The following is a 16,943-nucleotide window of genomic DNA, read 5'->3' as shown; positions in this document are numbered from 1 at the left end:
TCCACAAAAGAGGCAACTAAAACAATCATCATTGTTATAATAATTATAATGCCGATATTATTTCAGTCTAGAAATATTAGGCCCCTTTTAGGATGTATATCACAAAACAGGCAGAACAAGAGATATATTGAATCGCTCAGACACGCTTATCAACTCCAATAAATTTTGTCTACCCCCCGTCAACTCTTCTCGGCTCGCGCGCACCAGAGCTCCGATGCCGGCGCGCGCCTCCCTCAGCCGGGATGCGCGCACAGGTGAGCACACCTCAGTGTTAAATTACGGCTTAGGCGCGCGCCCACATTTTCTCTATGCAGGAAAAACCCTGCACAGGTAAACACCCTCTCACTAGCACCCCCCCCCCTCGTCGACAACGCGTCGTCAACGCTGATTGGGATTTAAGGCTTGGGTGGGCCGCAGAAGATTTTCAGATTTCAAATTGGGCCGCGGCATTCTTGAGTTTGGGAACAGCTGCTCTACAGTCTTTATTTTACATTCTTCATTCTTTTGTTCAGTCTTTATTTTACATTCTTTAGTTCAGTCTTTATTTTACATTCTTTAGTTTACATTCTTCATTCTTTAGTTCACAGTCTTTATTTTACATTCTTCATTCTTTAGTTCAAAGTCTTTATTTTACATTCTTTAGTTCAGTTTTTATTTTACATTCTTCATTCTTTAGTTCAAAGTCTTTATTTTACATTCTTTAGTTCAGTCTTTATTTTACATTCTTTAGTTTACATTCTTCATTCTTTAGTTCAAAGTCTTGATTCTACAGTCTTTAGTTTACATTCTTCATTCTTTAGTTCAAAGTCTTTATTTTACAGTCTTTAGTCCACAGTCTTTAATCCTTAACTATACTCTTTTCTAAAAGTTATACTCAAACCTTAAAGGGGTATAATACACATATTGGTGTTATTTCATTTCTAAACCAGCGATCTGACTCTGGATGATGTTTCTATTGAGTGAATGAAAGCATCTTTCTGTGTCCAGGTGTGTTGTGCTGCTGCTTGTTGCCATGGCGGCGGTATCTCTCGCAGCCCCAGTTTTAGGTAAGTGATGACAACATCTTCCGCCCTGTGTTCATCTCCTCGAGACCCAGAGCCCTGAAGAGGGCGGAGCCACGAGGGCTTCCAGGAAGTGTTTATGTTCGACACTCCCCCTCACTGTTCATCAGGTATTTGATTGGACACGTCCCCTCACTGTTCATCAGGTATTTGATAGTTGTTCTACAACGTTCATTCAACATTTCAATTCAGTTTTTTTGTAGAGCCCATTTTCACAAATTTGTCTCCGAGTGCTTTACAGTCTGTACACAGACATCGCTGACCTTTGACCTCACATCAGAATGAAAGTTTATGACACATTTGTTTGTTTCTACAATTTCAGAGACAAATGCAACCCAGCAGAATCAAACAGCCAATGGTAACACACCTGTCTGTCCACCTGTCTATGTGATTAGAGAGTCTTTACTACTTCTAAAAACAGGTCAAGGACGATGTTCATCTGTCTATTTCAGATTCAACTGAAGCCCCTGAAGCTCAAGGTCAGTGTGACTTACACAAGAATAAAATATGTTTGAACTGAAGCAAAGATGCTGGAAGTCGCTTTGGATAAAAGACACTGCTAAATGACACGTAATGCTGAATATTTAGATTTGATGGAATGCTGCACAATCCAATAACATGATCGAACACTCGCAAGAAGTACTGCATTACTACCACCAATACTGGGGAAGTACTGCACTACTACCACCAATACTGGAGAAGTACTGCATTACTACCACCAATACTGGGGAAGTACTGCACTACTACCACCAATACTGGGGAAGTACTGCATTACTACCACCAATACTGGGGAAGTACTGCACTACTACCACCAATACTGGAGAAGTACTGCACTACTACCACCAATACTGGGGAAGTACTGCACTACTACCACCAATACTGGGGAAGTACTGCACTACTACCACCAATACTGGAGAAGTACTGCATTACTACCACCAATACTGGGGAAGTACTGCACTACTACCACCAATACTGGGGAAGTACTGCATTACTACCACCAATACTGGGGAAGTACTGCACTACTACCACCAATACTGGGGAAGTACTGCACTACTACCACCAATACTGGGGAAGTACTGCATTGTCTTATAGATGTCTACATCAGTAACAGAGTGGACATATTTAACAGTATAAGCAATTTTTATGAGGCTAAATAAGTGTTGTGTAACAGTAGAATAAGTTAGATTCATGTCACGAGAAGCTAAACCACCTTATACCCAGGATCTCATATTACCCTCGTACTAGAGAACCATTGTCTCCAGGTCTGTGTACTTTATGGGATACGGCCGAACATTAGCAAGTGTCAGAGGTATGCTTTACTTAGAAACAGACTTCAACTTGCAACTTTGGCAATTGCCTAAAGGTATCGAACGCCTCAAAATACACATTAACATGAACTGAAGTCTAAACTGTCCCTGTCAATACAAGCGATCAGTTTCCAGAGGTATCCTATACTTAGAAAGGACTCATCAACGCTTCAAAATAGACTTCAACATGGATTTCTACCGACTAAGAGCCAACCTCCGTAGCTCCGACGAGTAGGGATGAGAATTGATACGATTTTAACGATTCCGATGCCTTATCGATTCCTGCTTATCGATTCGATTCCTTATCGATTCTCTTATCGATTCTTATTGGGCAAGGGGTGGAAAAAAAGAGCACAAACGGGTTTATTTACATTAATTTTCTTTTATATAATTTTCTATAATGCTGCACACACCATATACAGTATGTATACATACACATTTACATTTTCTTAAATAACCAAAAACATTTATACATATTCCTCTTGAACTTAAAATAAAACTTACATAACTTAAATAAAATGCATTCTGTTTAATTTAAACATGTTCCTAGAAATTACTGTGCTCCTTCCTTTTTTTTAAAGGGTATATGAACTGCGCTGCCAAAAATGAAACTAGCAGTGGCAAATACCAAGTGTGCAACCATCAATTGTATGGATCAGCAACAATTTGTGTGCAGAAAAATAAGCATGTCTGCTTTCTCCGGGAGGATACGCGATCTCTCAGGACTTATTGTGTCTCCAGCCGTGGAGAACACTCTCTCAGATGGGGTGGAGGATGCCTGAACACAAAGATATGAGGAGGTGGACAAGACGTGCTGTAGCCTGAGACCCAGACAGACGACCAGCCTCTGACCGGTCTGACTCTGAACTTCATCAGCTAAATGGAATGGCAATGCAGATTATTTATATAGTGAAAGCTGGTTTACACAATGAACGCCTCCACATGTGGCCCCGCCCCCTGAACAATACCAGAGACGCGTTCCGATTTATTATTTTTTTCACCTGGCCCGCTGCCGTTGAGATTGCAGTGAGTCGCGGAGAAAATGTGAAGTGGTGCTCTTCTTCACAATAGAACATCTTTGATGGGACGTGTCGCGTCTCGGCCAATCAGCGTTCAGATGTCCACAGCGTTTGGAAAGTTAGGTTAGCTTGAATGTTAGTCCGCTACATCTGCTGCCGTCACGCTGCACGGTGTAGCGATACTAACAAAGTACCCGTACATTAAAAACTATGTGATTTCGCATAGTTTTAGTATCGATACTTAATTAAAAGAGCGATCAGAGCGCACGCAATGCTCCGCTGTCGGCTCCGTTAAATGCTGTCTGCGCGCGCAGCGCTCAGCTGTAATGCGCGCACACAGGTGAGCACACTCACCTCACACGAGCACTTTTTGTCGTGTGAAATGGAGCCAAACTTTAGAACGCCTCTGCCTAGTTGCCATGTTTGCTGCAGTCTGAAGAAGAAACTAAAAAAGTTCGCGCATGCGCAACGCCACAGAGGACCGTTAGCAGAACCGTTAAAGAATTTGGCTAACGATCCCAAACAATCGGTTCACTGGGAACCGGTTCTAAAACGGAACCGGTTCTCGATGCCCATCCCTACCGACGAGCGTCTCTTAGTCTTAGATAAACTCCATATTGTTTCTCCAATCACAGACAATTTTAAAACAAAGGGTCGTCTGTTCAGCTGTTCTTTACGAGGTACCTCTTGTCGTCAACCCCCAAATAGCCGCAGACCCTTGGCAGGGGTCCATGAAACGGATGTCTTTACACTTCATCTTTAACCAGATCAACCAACCGTCGGGGTCACCAAATTGTTAGCGTCACTCAAAATTGGATGTCTGGTAAAGGAATAATTCGCCAACGACCTTCTCTCGTTCTCTCCTTTCCAACGGGAGGATTTATTCTCTGATAAGACATAAAATACAAGTTTGATGCGACTGCAATCACAGCGGAGTCCTCTCCGATCAACACATGTGAAAACCCAAAACGACTCTGACTCTCAGGCCAAGTACCGCCCTCCAAGCACCCACATGTCATGACGTCATCCTGACCTTGGATCTGCCCCCCCTTCTCACAGGAGGGGGCCCTCGTCCCCCTCTCTCATTGTAACAACATGATAACAAGTGTGTGTTGCGTTTGTGGGAGGCGAGTACCTAGCTTTGAGAGGCAGTCTAATTATTTCTTATCAGACACATATTCCATCTGCTATGTGATGTTATTCTAAATTAGCAGGAGCTTGAACACAACATTCCTTTCAATAGTTCAGCTTTATAATATCAAGGTAGAGACGAGGGGGGGGCAGGGTACATCAGCAGGGCCATGGCACTAGACCCAGCCAGGTCCAATGGACCCTATTAAATGAGGAGGCACAAAGACTGGAGAGATGTAGATTCATCCATAAGTCGAGAGAGAAGAGGTGCTCAGTGTATCCTAGAGTGAGGTGCCCAGTGTATACTAAACATCCATAAGGAGAGAGGAGAGCTCAGTGTATCCTAAACGTCCATAAGGAGCTCAGAGTATCCTAAGCGTCCATAATGAGAGGAGAGGAGCTCAGTGTATCCTAAGCGTCCATAAGGAGAGAGGAGAGAGGAGCTCAGTGTATCGTAGAGGAGAGAGGTGCTCAGTGTATCCTAAGCATCCATAAGGAGAGAGGAGTGAGGTGTATCCTAAATGTCCATAAGGAGAGGAGTGAGGTGCTCAGTGTATCCTAGAGGAGAGAGGTGCTCAGTGTATCCTAAATTTCCATAAGGAGAGGAGAGCTCAGTGTATCCTAAGCGTCCATAAGGAGCGAGGAGCTCAGTGTATCCTAGAGGAGAGAGGAGCTCAGTGTATCCTAAATGTCCATAAGGAGAGGAGTGAGGTGCTCAGTGTATCCTAGAGGAGAGAGGTGCTCAGTGTATCCTAAGCGTCCATAAGGAGAGAGGAGAGGAGAGCTCAGTGTATCCTAAACGTCCATATGGAGAGGAGAGAGGAGCTCAGTGTATCCTAAGCGTCCATAAGGAGAGAGGATAGGAGGAGCTCAGTGTCTCCTAAGCGTCCATAAGGAGAGAGGAGCTCAGTGTATCCTAAGCATCCATAAGGAGAGAGGAGAGGAGGAGCTCAGTGTATCCTAAGCATCCATAAGGAGAGAGGAGCTCAGTGTATCCTTAAGGAGAGAGGAGCTCAGTGTATCCTAAACGTCCATAAGGAGAGAGGAGCTCAGTGTATCCTAAACGTCCATAAGGAGAGAGGAGCTCAGTGTATCCTTAAGGAGAGAGGAGCTCAGTGTATCCTAAACGTCCATAAGGAGAGAGGAGCTCAGTGTATCCTAAACGTCCATAAGGAGAGAGGAGAGGAGGAGCTCAGTGTATCCTAAGCGTCCATAAGGAGAGAGGAGAGGAGCTCAGTGTATCCTAAGCTTCCATAAGGAGAGAGGAGAGAGGAGCTCAGTGCATCCTAAATGTCCATAAGGAGAGAGGAGAGGAGTGAGGTGCTCAGTCTATCCTAGAGGAGAGAGAAGCTCAGTGTATCCTAAACGTCCATAAGGAGAGAGGAGAGAGGAGCTCAGTGTATCCTAAACGTCCATAAGGAGAGAGGAGAGGAGAGAGGAGCTCAGTGTATCCTAAGCGTCCATAAGGAGAGAGGAGCTCAGTGTATCCTAAACGTCCATAAGGAGAGAGGAGCTCAGTGTATCCTAAGCATCCATAAGGAGAGAGGCGAGGAGCTCAGTGTATCCTAAATGTCCATAAGGAGAGAGGAGAGGAGAGAGGAGCTCAGTGTATCCTAAGCATCCATAAGGAGAGAGGAGAGAGGCGCCAGTGTATCCTAAACGTCCATAAGGAGAGAGAGGAGAGAGGAGCTCAGTGTATCCTAAGCATCCATAAGGAGAGAGGAGCTCAGTGTATCCTAAGCGTCCATAAGGAGAGAGGAGAGGAGAGCTCAGTGTATCCTAAACGTCCATAAGGAGCTCAGTGTATCCTAAGCGTCCATAAGGAGAGAGGAGAGGAGAGGAGCTCAGTGTATCCTAAACGTCCATAAGGAGAGAGGAGAGAGGAGCTCAGTGTCTCCTAAGCGTCCATAAGGAGAGAGGAGAGAGGAGCTCAGTGTCTCCTAAGCGTCCATAAGGAGAGAGGAGCTCAGTGTCTCCTAAGCGTCCATAAGGAGAGAGGAGAGGAGCTCAGTGTATCCTAAGCGTCCATAAGGAGAGAGGAGAGAGGAGCTCAGTGTATCCTAAGCGTCCATAAGGAGAGAGGAGAGAGGAGCTCAGTGTCTCCTAAGCGTCCATAAGGAGAGAGGAGAGAGGAGCTCAGTGTATCCTAAACGTCCATAAGGAGAGAGGAGCTCAGTGTATCCTTAAGGAGAGATAACTCAGTATCCTAAGGAGAGAGGAGCTCAGTGTATCCTAAACGTCCATAAGGAGAGAGGAGAGGAGGAGCTCAGTGTATCCTAAGCGTCCATAAGGAGAGAGGAGAGGAGCTCAGTGTATCCTAAGCTTCCATAAGGAGAGAGGAGAGAGGAGCTCAGTGCATCCTAAATGTCCATAAGGAGAGAGGAGAGGAGTGAGGTGCTCAGTCTATCCTAGAGGAGAGAGAAGCTCAGTGTATCCTAAACGTCCATAAGGAGAGAGGAGAGAGGAGCTCAGTGTATCCTAAACGTCCATAAGGAGAGAGGAGAGGAGAGAGGAGCTCAGTGTATCCTAAGCGTCCATAAGGAGAGAGGAGCTCAGTGTATCCTAAGCGTCCATAAGGAGAGAGGAGAGGAGAGGTGCTCAGTGTATCCTAAGCGTCCATAAGGAGAGAGGAGCTCAGTGTATCCTAAGCATCCATAAGGAGAGAGGCGAGGAGCTCAGTGTATCCTAAATGTTCATAAGGAGAGAGGAGAGGAGAGAGGAGCTCAGTGTATCCTAAGCATCCATAAGGAGAGAGGAGAGGAGAGAGGAGCTCAGTGTATCCTAAACGTCCATAAGGAGAGAGGAGATGAGAGAGGAGCTCAGTGTATCCTAAGCATCCATAAGGAGAGAGGAGCTCAGTGTATCCTAAGCGTCCATAAGGAGAGAGGAGAGGAGAGCTCAGTGTATCCTAAACGTCCATAAGGAGCTCAGTGTATCCTAAGCGTCCATAAGGAGAGAGGAGCTCAGTGTATCCTAAGCGTCCATAAGGAGAGAGGAGAGAGGAGCTCAGTGTCTCCTAAGCGTCCATAAGGAGAGAGGAGAGAGGAGCTCAGTGTCTCCTAAGCGTCCATAAGGAGAGAGGAGCTCAGTGTCTCCTAAGCGTCCATAAGGAGAGAGGAGAGAGGAGCTCAGTGTATCCTAAGCGTCCATAAGGAGAGAGGAGAGAGGAGCTCAGTGTATCCTAAGCGTCCATAAGGAGAGAGGAGAGAGGAGCTCAGTGTCTCCTAAGCGTCCATAAGGAGAGAGGAGAGAGGAGCTCAGTGTATCCTAAGCGTCCATAAGGAGAGAGAGAGAGGAGCTCAGTGTCTCCTAAGCGTCCATAAGGAGAGAGGAGGAGCTCAGTGTCTCCTAAGCGTCCATAAGGAGAGAGGAGAGAGGAGCTCAGTGTCTCCTAAGCGTCCATAAGGAGAGAGGAGAGAGGAGCTCAGTGTATCCTAAGCGTCCCCCTCAGCCTCTCAGCCTCTAGCAGCATCTCCAGGTGAACCTGGTTCAGGTTTAACTATCAGACCATCAGGAGGAACGTCTTCAGTCTCCATGAGGGGGCGGAGTCTCCAGGACTGAAGGTGGAGCTGGTTCCATAAAAGAGGAGGAGCTTGATACCTGAAGGCTCTGGCTCCTCCTACTTTAGACTCTAGGAACCACAAGTAGCCCCACCTCTAGTAAGGTATCTCTCTAGTGGGGTAATATGGTACTACAAGCTCTCTAGTGGGGTAACATGGTACTACAAGCTCTCTAGTGGGGTAACATGGTACTACAAGCTCTCTAGTGGGGTAACATGGTACTACAAGCTCTCTAGTGGAGTAACATGGTACTACAAGCTCTCTAGTGGGGTAATATGGTACTACAAGCTCTCTAGTGGGGTAACATGGTACTACAAGCTCTCTAGTGGGGTAATATGGTACTACAAGCTCTCTAATAATAATAATAATAAATTTTATATAGCGCTTCTCAAGTCACCCGAAGTCGCTTTACAGAGTCCAGTAGTCATACACACACACAGTCATACCGGTGGTGGTAAGCTACATCAGTAGCCACAGCTGCCCTGGGGCAGACTGACGGAAGCGAGGCTGCCAATCAGCGCCTACGGCCCCTCCGACCAGCACCAACATGCATTCACATCCATACGAACCGGGGTGAGGCTGCGGTGCATGTCTTTATGATGGTGGGGGAAACCGGAGTACCTGGAGTAGACCCACGCAGACACGAGGAGAACACGAGGAGAACATGCTCCACACGGAAAGGACCTGGAACGACCGGGATTCGAACCCAGGGCCTTCTTGCTGTGAGGCGACAGTGCTAACCACTGAGCCACCGTGCTGCCCGTGCTCTAGTGGGGTAATATGGTACTACAAGCTCTCTAGTGGGGTAACGTGGTACTACAAGCTCTCTAGTGGGGTAACATGGTACTACAAGCTCTCTAGTGGGGTAACATGGTACTACAAGCTCTCTAGTGGGTAACATGGTACCACAAGCCTCTAGTGGGGTAACATGGTACTACAAGCTCTCTAGTGGGGTAATATGGTACTACAAGCCTCTAGTGGGTAACATGGTACTACAAGCCTCTAGTGGGGTAATATGGTACTACAAGCTCTCTAGTGGGGTAATATGGTACTACAAGCCCTCTAGTGGTAACATGGTACTACAAGCTCTCTAGTGGGATAACATGGTACTACAAGCTCTCTAGTGGGGTAATATGGTACTACAAGCCCTCTAGTGGGGTAACATGGTACTACAAGCTCTCTAGTGGGGTAATATGGTACTACAAGCTCTCTAGTGGGGTAATATGGTACTACAAGCCCTCTAGTGGGGTAACATGGTCCTACAAGCTCTCTAGTGGGGTAACATGGTACTACAAGCCCTCTAGTGGGGTAACATGGTCCTACAAGCTCTCTAGTGGGGTAACATGGTACTACAAGCTCTCTAGTGCGGTAACATGGTACTACAAGCTCTCTAGTGGGGTAACATGGTACTACAAGCTCTCTAGTGGGGTAACATGGTACTACAAGCTCTCTAGTGGGGTAACATGGTACTACAAGCTCTCTAGTGGGGTAATGTGGTACTACAAGCCTCTAGTGGGGCAACATGGTACTACAAGCTCTCTAGTGGGGTAACATGGTACTACAAGCCTCTCGTGGGGTAATATGGTACTACAAGCTCTCTAGTGGGTAACATGGTACTACAAGCCTCTAGTGGGGTAACATGGTACTACAAGCCTCTCATGGGGTAATATGGTACCACAAGCTCTCTAGTGGGGTAATATGGTACCACAAGCCTCTCATGGGGTAATATGGTACTACAAGCCTCTCGTGGGGTAACATGGTACCACAAGCTCTCTAGTGGGGCAACATGGTACTACAAGCTCTCTCGTGGGGTAACGTGGTACCACAAGCTCTCTAGTGGGGCAACATGGTACTACAAGCCTCTAGTGGGGTAATATGGTACTACAAGCTCTCTAGTGGGGTAACATGGTACTACAAGCTCTCTAGTGGGGTAACATGGTACTACAAGCTCTCTAGTGGGGTAACATGGTACAACAAGCTCTAGTGGGGTAATATGGTACTACAAGCTCTCTAGTGGGGTAATATGGTACTACAAGCTCTCTAGTGGGGTAACATGGTACTACAAGCTCTCTAGTGGGGTAACATGGTACAACAAGCTCTCTAGTGGGGTAACATGGTACTACAAGCTCTCTAGTGGGGTAATATGGTACTACAAGCTCTCTAGTGGGGTAACATGGTACTACAAGCTCTCTAGTGGGGTAACGTGGTACTCCAAGCTCTCTAGTGGAGTAACATGGTACTACAAGCTCTCTATTCAATTCAATTCAGTTTCTTGTAATTTCGATGCTTTTGTACCTGTACTCTGGCAAACGACAAATAAATATCAATCAATCAAAATCAATCAATCAATCAATTTGTATAGCCCAATTTCACAAATTTGTCGCGGAGTGCTTTACAATTCAATTCAATTCAGTTTATTTGTATAGCCCAATTTCACAAATTACAAATTTGTCTCGGAGTGCTTTACAATCTGTACACATAGACATCCCTGCCCCAAAACCTCACATCGGACCAGGAAAAACTCCCAAATAACCCTTCAGGGGGAAAAAAAGTGAAGAAACCTGGAGGAGAGCAACAGAGGAGGATCCCTCTCCTAGGATGGACAGATGCAATAGATGTAATGTGTACAGAAGGACAGATTTAGAGTTAAAATACATTCAATGAATATGACAGAGTGTATGAATAGTTCATAGTAGGCATATTCCACGATGGAGACCTCCACGATCCATCAGGCAGATGGCGGTGGGGAGGAGGAGGGCGGAGTCTCAACAGGACAGTGGCGTAGTCATGAGCAGGAATTCCACGACCCAGACGATCCATCAGGCAGATAGATCTATGCCGTCTCATAGGGTCCGATGACCCCATGAGACGAAAGTCAAAAGGACTTCCGGGAGAAAGCAGAGTTAGTAACGTGTGATTGAGAGATGAAAATTCATCCTTAAGGAGAGAAAAAAGGAGATAGGTACTCAGTGCATCCTAAAACGTCCCCGGCAGCTATAAGCCTATAGCAGCATATCAAGGGCTGGACCAGGTGAACCTGATTCAGCCCTAACTATAAGCTCTATCAAAGAGGAAGGTCTTAAGTCTACTCTTAAACGAGGTGACTGTGTCTGCCTCCCGGACTGAAATTGGAAGCTGGTTCCATAAAAGAGGAGCTTGATAACCAAAGGCTCTGGCTCCCATTCTACTTTTAAGACTCTAGGAACTTCAAGTAGTCCCGCATTTATTGAGCGTTGCACTCATGTGGGGCAATATGGTACGACAAGCTCCTTAAGATATGATGGAGCATCACCAATCAAGGCTTTGTAGGTTAAGAGAAGAATTTTAAAAGTGATTCTTGATTTTACTGGGAGCCAGTGCAGAGCAGCTAGTGCAGGAGTGATGTGATCTCTTTCTTAGTTTTAGTGAGAACACGAGCTGCAGCATTCTGGATCAACTGGAGGGACCTAAGAGATATATTAGAGCAGCCTGCTAATAAGGAGTTGCAGTAATCCAGTCTCGAAGTAACGAACGCGTGAACCAATTTTTCTGCATCTTTTTGAGACAAGATGTGCCTGATTTTTGAAATATTACGTAGATGAAAGAATGCAGTCCTTGAGATTTGCTTTACGTGGGAGTTAAAGGACAAGTCCCGATCTGACAATCTGTACACATAGACATCCCTGCCCCAAAACCTCACATCGGACCAGGAAAAACTCCCAAATAACCCTTCAGGGGGGAAAAAGGGGAAGAAACCTGCAGGAGAGCAATAGAGGAGGATCCCTCTCCAGGATGGACAGATGCAATAGATGTAATGTGTACAGAAGGACAGATTTAGAGTTAAAATACATTCAATGAATATGACAGAGTGTATGAATAGTTCATAGTTGGCATATTCCACGATGGAGACCTCCACGATCCATCAGGCAGATGGCGGTGGGGAGGAGGAGTGGGCGGAGTCTCAACAGTGGGCGGAGTCTCAACAGGACAGTGGCGTAGTCAGGAGCAGGAATTCCACGACCCAGACCTCGATGATCCATCAGGCAGATAGGATCTATGCCGTCTCATAGGGTCCGGTGACCCCATGAGACGTGGAGTCAAAAGGACTCCGGGGAGAAAGCAGAGTTAGTAATGTGTGATTGAGAGATGAAAATTCATCCTTAAGGAGAGAAAAAAGAGGAGATAGGTACTCAGTGCATCCTAAAACGTCCCCCGGCAGCTATAAGCCTATAGCAGCATATCAAGGGGCTGGACCAGGGCAAACCTGATTCAGCCCTAACTATAAGCTCTGTCAAAGAGGAAGGTCTTAAGTCTATTCTTTAACGAGGTGACTGTGTCTGCCTCCCGGACTGAAATTGGAAGCTGGTTCCATAAAAGAGGAGCTTGATAACTAAAGGCTCTGGCTCTCTAGTGGGGTAACATGGTACTACAAGCTCTCTAGTGGGGTAATGTGGTACTACAAGCTCTCTAGTGGGGTAACATGGTACTACAAGCTCTCTAGTGGGGTAATATGGTACTACAAGCTCTCTAGTGGGGTAACATGGTACTACAAGCTCTCTAGTGGGGTAACATGGTACTACAAGCTCTCTAGTTGTCAGGCCAGGACTAAAATAAGGACTCAGATGCAGAGGGTAGAACAAATGAGCCCACTTTATTGATTTCCCAACCTCTTTGAGGAGTGACAAATAAAAGGGCTATGGAAAAGAACTCACTAAATATACTAGGGCTAATCTAAAACACAAAATCACTCCAAACGGGAGGACACAAAAAACATCTGATAACTTAAACAAAAGCGAAGCTAAACTAGAAACGTTACAAACAAAAAATCACTCTCAAGGAGGAAACGGAAACAACTTACGTGGAGTGACAATATTCAAGGAAACCATGACGATGGCTGGGCAGAAGGCCTTGGTGAACGCACAGGATTAAACACTTTGACCCAAGACAGAGGGGAGACGCAGCCTTTAAGCACATGAGGGTCATGGGGAACAGATGGAGACAATCAGGGAACAGGTGGAATCAATCAGGGATCAGGTGGAATCAATCAGGGTTCAGGTGGAATCAATCAGGGAACAGGTGGAATCAATCAGATATCAGGTGGAATCAATCAGGGACCAGGGGAGACAATCAGACCGGTGACACATGAGTAAGGGCAAATGACCTGAAATGAGAGGAGGAGTTAGGCTTCAAAATAAAACAGGAAGTTACGAGACAAAAACCCAAGACAAGACAAACCTCCCCGCGGTGTGACACTAGTGGGGTAACATGGTACTACCAACTCCTTAAGATATGATGGAGCATCACCAATCAAGGCTTTGTAGGTTAAGAGAAGGTAGGTACACGAAAGACTGTAAAATAATAAACATTAACTAAAGAATATAAACTAAAGACTGTAAAATAAAGAATGTTAAGTAAATAATGTAAACTAAAGACTGTACAATAAAGAACCTTAAATAAAGACTGTTAACTATGGAGTGTAAACCAAAGAATGTAAACTAAAGTCTATAAATTAAAGAACCTTAACTAAAGACTGTCATCGGTAAATGGACCTGTACTTGTACTTCTCTTTTCTAGTCTTCCGACCACTCGAAGCACTCTCCCACTGCATGACATCATTCATACATTCACACCCATTCATACACTGATGCGAAAAGCTCAGGTTCCACCTGCACATCAGCAGTAACTAACATTCACCCATTTGTACACCCTAGAACACCTCCGGGAGACATTTAGGGTTCGTGTCTTGCACAAGGACACATGGACAAGCGATCCTTGACCAAACTTCGGATGCTCTGATTGAAGGACGACCTGCTCACCACTGAGCCCATTAAGACTACAACCACTCATTGTACTACTGCTGCACACTAGACATCAGTCATTCATGTTACACTGAAGCCTGACAGCCTTCAGAGTGGCACAATGATCAGTAACGTTGACCTATAGACAAAGACTGACCGCACAAACAAGATCACAAATAATTGATAAGTGTGCAACATCTTTAATCCACAGATATGAACTCTGAAACTAAAACTCAAGATCAGAATGACGTGAGCTTACCAGAGGATGCCAGTAACAGCCAGCAAGAAATCAGCGAGGTAAAGAAGGAGGAGGAAGCAGTGGAACCAGATGTAGATGATAGCTCACTAGAGGAGGACAACAAAGAAGACACTGATAGAGTTGATAGCTCACCAGAGGACAACAAAGACACAGATGGAGATGATAGCTCACTAGAGGAGAACAAAGAAGACACTGAGGGAAATGATAGCTCACTAGAGGACAAAAAAGACACCAATGGAGATGATAGCTCACCAGAGGACAACAAAGACACCAATGGAGATGATAGCTCACTAGAGGACAACAAAGACACCAATGGAGATGATAGCTCACTAGAGGACAACAAAGACACCAATGGAGATGATAGCTCACCAGAGGACAACAAAGACACCAATGGAGATGATAGCTCACCAGAGGACAATAAAGACACCAATGGAGATGATAGCTCACCAGAGGACAACAAAGACACCAATGGAGATGATAGCTCACCAGAGGACAACAAAGACACCAATGGAGATGATAGCTCACCAGAGGACAACAAAGAAGACACAGATGGAGATGATAGCTCACTAGAGGAGAACAAAGAAGACACTGAGGGAAATGATAGCTCACCAGAGGACAACAAAGACACAGATGGAGATGATAGCTCACCAAAGGACAACAAAGAAGACACAGATGGAGATGATAGCTCACCAGAGGAGAACAAAGACACAGATGGACATGATAGCTCACCAGAGGAAGACAAAGAAGACACTGAGGGAAATGATAGCTCACCAGAGGACAACAAAGAAGACACTGATGGAGATGATAGCTCACCAGAGAAGAATGTAGAAGACACAGATGGAGACGATAGCTCACCAGAGGACAACAAAGAAGACACAGATGGAGACAATAGCTCACCAGAGAAGAATGTAGAAGACACTGATGGAGATGATAACTCACCAGAGGACAACAGAACAACAGATGGTGTTCCGGAAGACAGCTCAGAGACTCACGACAATCCAACCAGCGAGCCCAGAAGTACGGACATCTCTGATGTTGAGGAAGTGACGAACGATTCTGTCAACGCAGAAGAACCTGATCAGCCGATTCCAGAAACAGCCACTGACGGTAAAACAGGACACCTGTATTTGTCAGAGTTCACAAGTTCTTTGTGTTTTTAAAACATTCAGAAGTGAGAGAGTTCATTAGAGCAACTATATAAAATTCCGTTTTTAAAAATCAGAAAAATAAAAGAAGTCAGAGGTCAAAAATAAGAAAAGGTTAATATCGAAAATCTAGAGCTTAAGGTGAATATTTAAAAGGGTTAAATACATCAAAGATCAGGATTTGAGAGAATTCCAGGGGGAACACATCATGTAGAAGGGTTAGTGTTAGAAAACAACCAACAGGTCAGGATGTCAACATTCAGGTGTGAAGAGGATGAATTCAGAAGTTATACAATACATGGTTATGAGAACAGGCTGAAGACTCACAGAACCAATGTTCATTCATTCTCATGTTGTTTCTTGTTGCAGGGTCATCTAATAACCAACCTGACAACCACATCGTCGCAACGGGTAAATATCCCACCCTACTGTGACCTCACACCATCTCATAGCCAATCACAGTTCAGATAAAAGTAAATATCTAATATCATACAGCCACAGCTTTGAAAAACAAATACAGCATCAGAATAATTCATTCCCGTGGTTTATGAAACCTTAAAACTTCAATGTTATTCCAGCACAAAGAGAGATGTGAGGAGATCATTCAGGTACCATTGCTTTATGAACCAGAAGTGTGTTCTTCTTCTCACAGCAGCTCAGAGACTCTGAAGGTGGAAGCTCCCCAGCTGCAGGTACCATTGATTCACCTTTAGCAACAGATTCAGGTGGTGGGCATTAACATGAAAAATGACCTGCATTCGGTTCTGGAACTAGAAATTTACAGTGACTGCTGCGTTCACGTGAATCTATAACATTTGCTGCATTCAGGTGAAATAGGAATGAACAATACTACTGACAAGAAACAAATAGTTTAATTCAAATGAAAAATATATATCATCACTGAGCTAAAAGAGTGTTGTCAAAGACTATTATTCAGTCAATTCTGTTGTGCTGATTATTAGAATAAAGATCTCTACAAAATGTTTGTGTTTCCTCCCCATCAGGGCCAAAACCACAGAGGAGTCAATTGCTACAAGAGAAACTACAACATTCTAAATTGCAATTAAACTTCCTGTTTATTTTCGGTCTTCAGCTCGTTCCTGATTGGTTGTTCCCATTTTACTTCAAACTCTGGCTGTGGTCTCTGTGTGCTTGTCCTCTAATCAGTCAATCTTTCTGCCTATCTATCTGCCTGCCTGTCTGCCTTCAGTCTGACGCAGAAACATGTGAGATCTGCTCTTTGGGTCTGTGTTCACACAGAAGAACTGCTAATAAAGTTTGTACTGTCAAAATCCTCAGTCCCTGAGTCTTTATTATATGAAACGATCATAATTGTTATGATTATATATCAAATATTTATCAGGGAACTAAGCAGAAAAAATACAGCAGAGAACATAGCAAGAGACCAAATCAAAAGAATATAGCAAGAGAACATAGCACGGAACTAAACAGAACATGTTCTACAGAATAAAGTGCTGTCGTAGTAGTAGCAGCAGTAGTAGTAGTAGTAGTAGTAGTAGTAACAGTAGCAGTAGCAATAGTAGTAGTAGTTGTTGTAGTAGCGGTAGAAGTAGTATTAGTAGTAGTTGTAGTAGTAGTAGTACTAGTAGTAGCAGTAGTAGTAGTTGTAGTAGCAGTAGAAGTACTAGTAGTTGTAGTAGTTGTAGTAGTACTAATAGTTGTA

At 44.7% G+C, this 16,943-nt stretch overlaps 1 protein-coding gene across 2 annotated transcripts; it reads left to right on the top strand.

The window, feature by feature from the left end:
- The first annotated feature begins 992 nt into the window (after positions 1-992).
- LOC130188883 (clumping factor A-like) lies at positions 993-16,553 on the top strand. Of its 2 annotated transcripts, XM_056407548.1 has the most exons (8): positions 1,010-1,046; positions 1,172-1,207; positions 1,384-1,419; positions 1,514-1,540; positions 14,067-15,221; positions 15,629-15,670; positions 15,912-15,951; positions 16,264-16,553. In XM_056407548.1, exons 5-7 carry the CDS (start codon positions 14,069-14,071, stop codon positions 15,926-15,928), a joined length of 1,212 nt encoding a protein of 403 aa, XP_056263523.1. In that variant the 5' UTR covers positions 1,010-1,046; positions 1,172-1,207; positions 1,384-1,419; positions 1,514-1,540; positions 14,067-14,068; the 3' UTR covers positions 15,929-15,951; positions 16,264-16,553. The 2 variants fall into 2 exon arrangements, with proteins under 2 accessions (XP_056263444.1, XP_056263523.1); XM_056407469.1 differs by lacking the exon at positions 1,172-1,207 and having other exon boundaries at positions 993-1,046.
- Positions 16,554-16,943: the final 390 nt, after the last annotated feature.

This window comes from Pseudoliparis swirei, chromosome 1 (genome assembly GCF_029220125.1).
Source record: "Pseudoliparis swirei isolate HS2019 ecotype Mariana Trench chromosome 1, NWPU_hadal_v1, whole genome shotgun sequence".
Lineage (NCBI taxonomy): Eukaryota > Metazoa > Chordata > Actinopteri > Perciformes > Liparidae > Pseudoliparis > Pseudoliparis swirei.
The sequence above is the reverse complement of the archived record's forward strand: the minus strand, read 5'-3'. Positions and strand labels throughout refer to the sequence as shown.

Excerpts from the sequence above, each read along its gene's own strand:
- LOC130188883 (XM_056407469.1), top strand. The coding sequence starts at position 1,013 with ATGGCGGCGGTATCTCTCGCAGCCCCAGTTTTAG. Across the intron at positions 1,047-1,383 it reads TCTCGCAGCCCCAGTTTTAG|AGACAAATGCAACCCAGCAG; the intron begins GTAAGTGATGAC and ends CTACAATTTCAG. Across the intron at positions 1,541-14,066 it reads TGAAGCCCCTGAAGCTCAAG|ATATGAACTCTGAAACTAAA; the intron begins GTCAGTGTGACT and ends TTTAATCCACAG.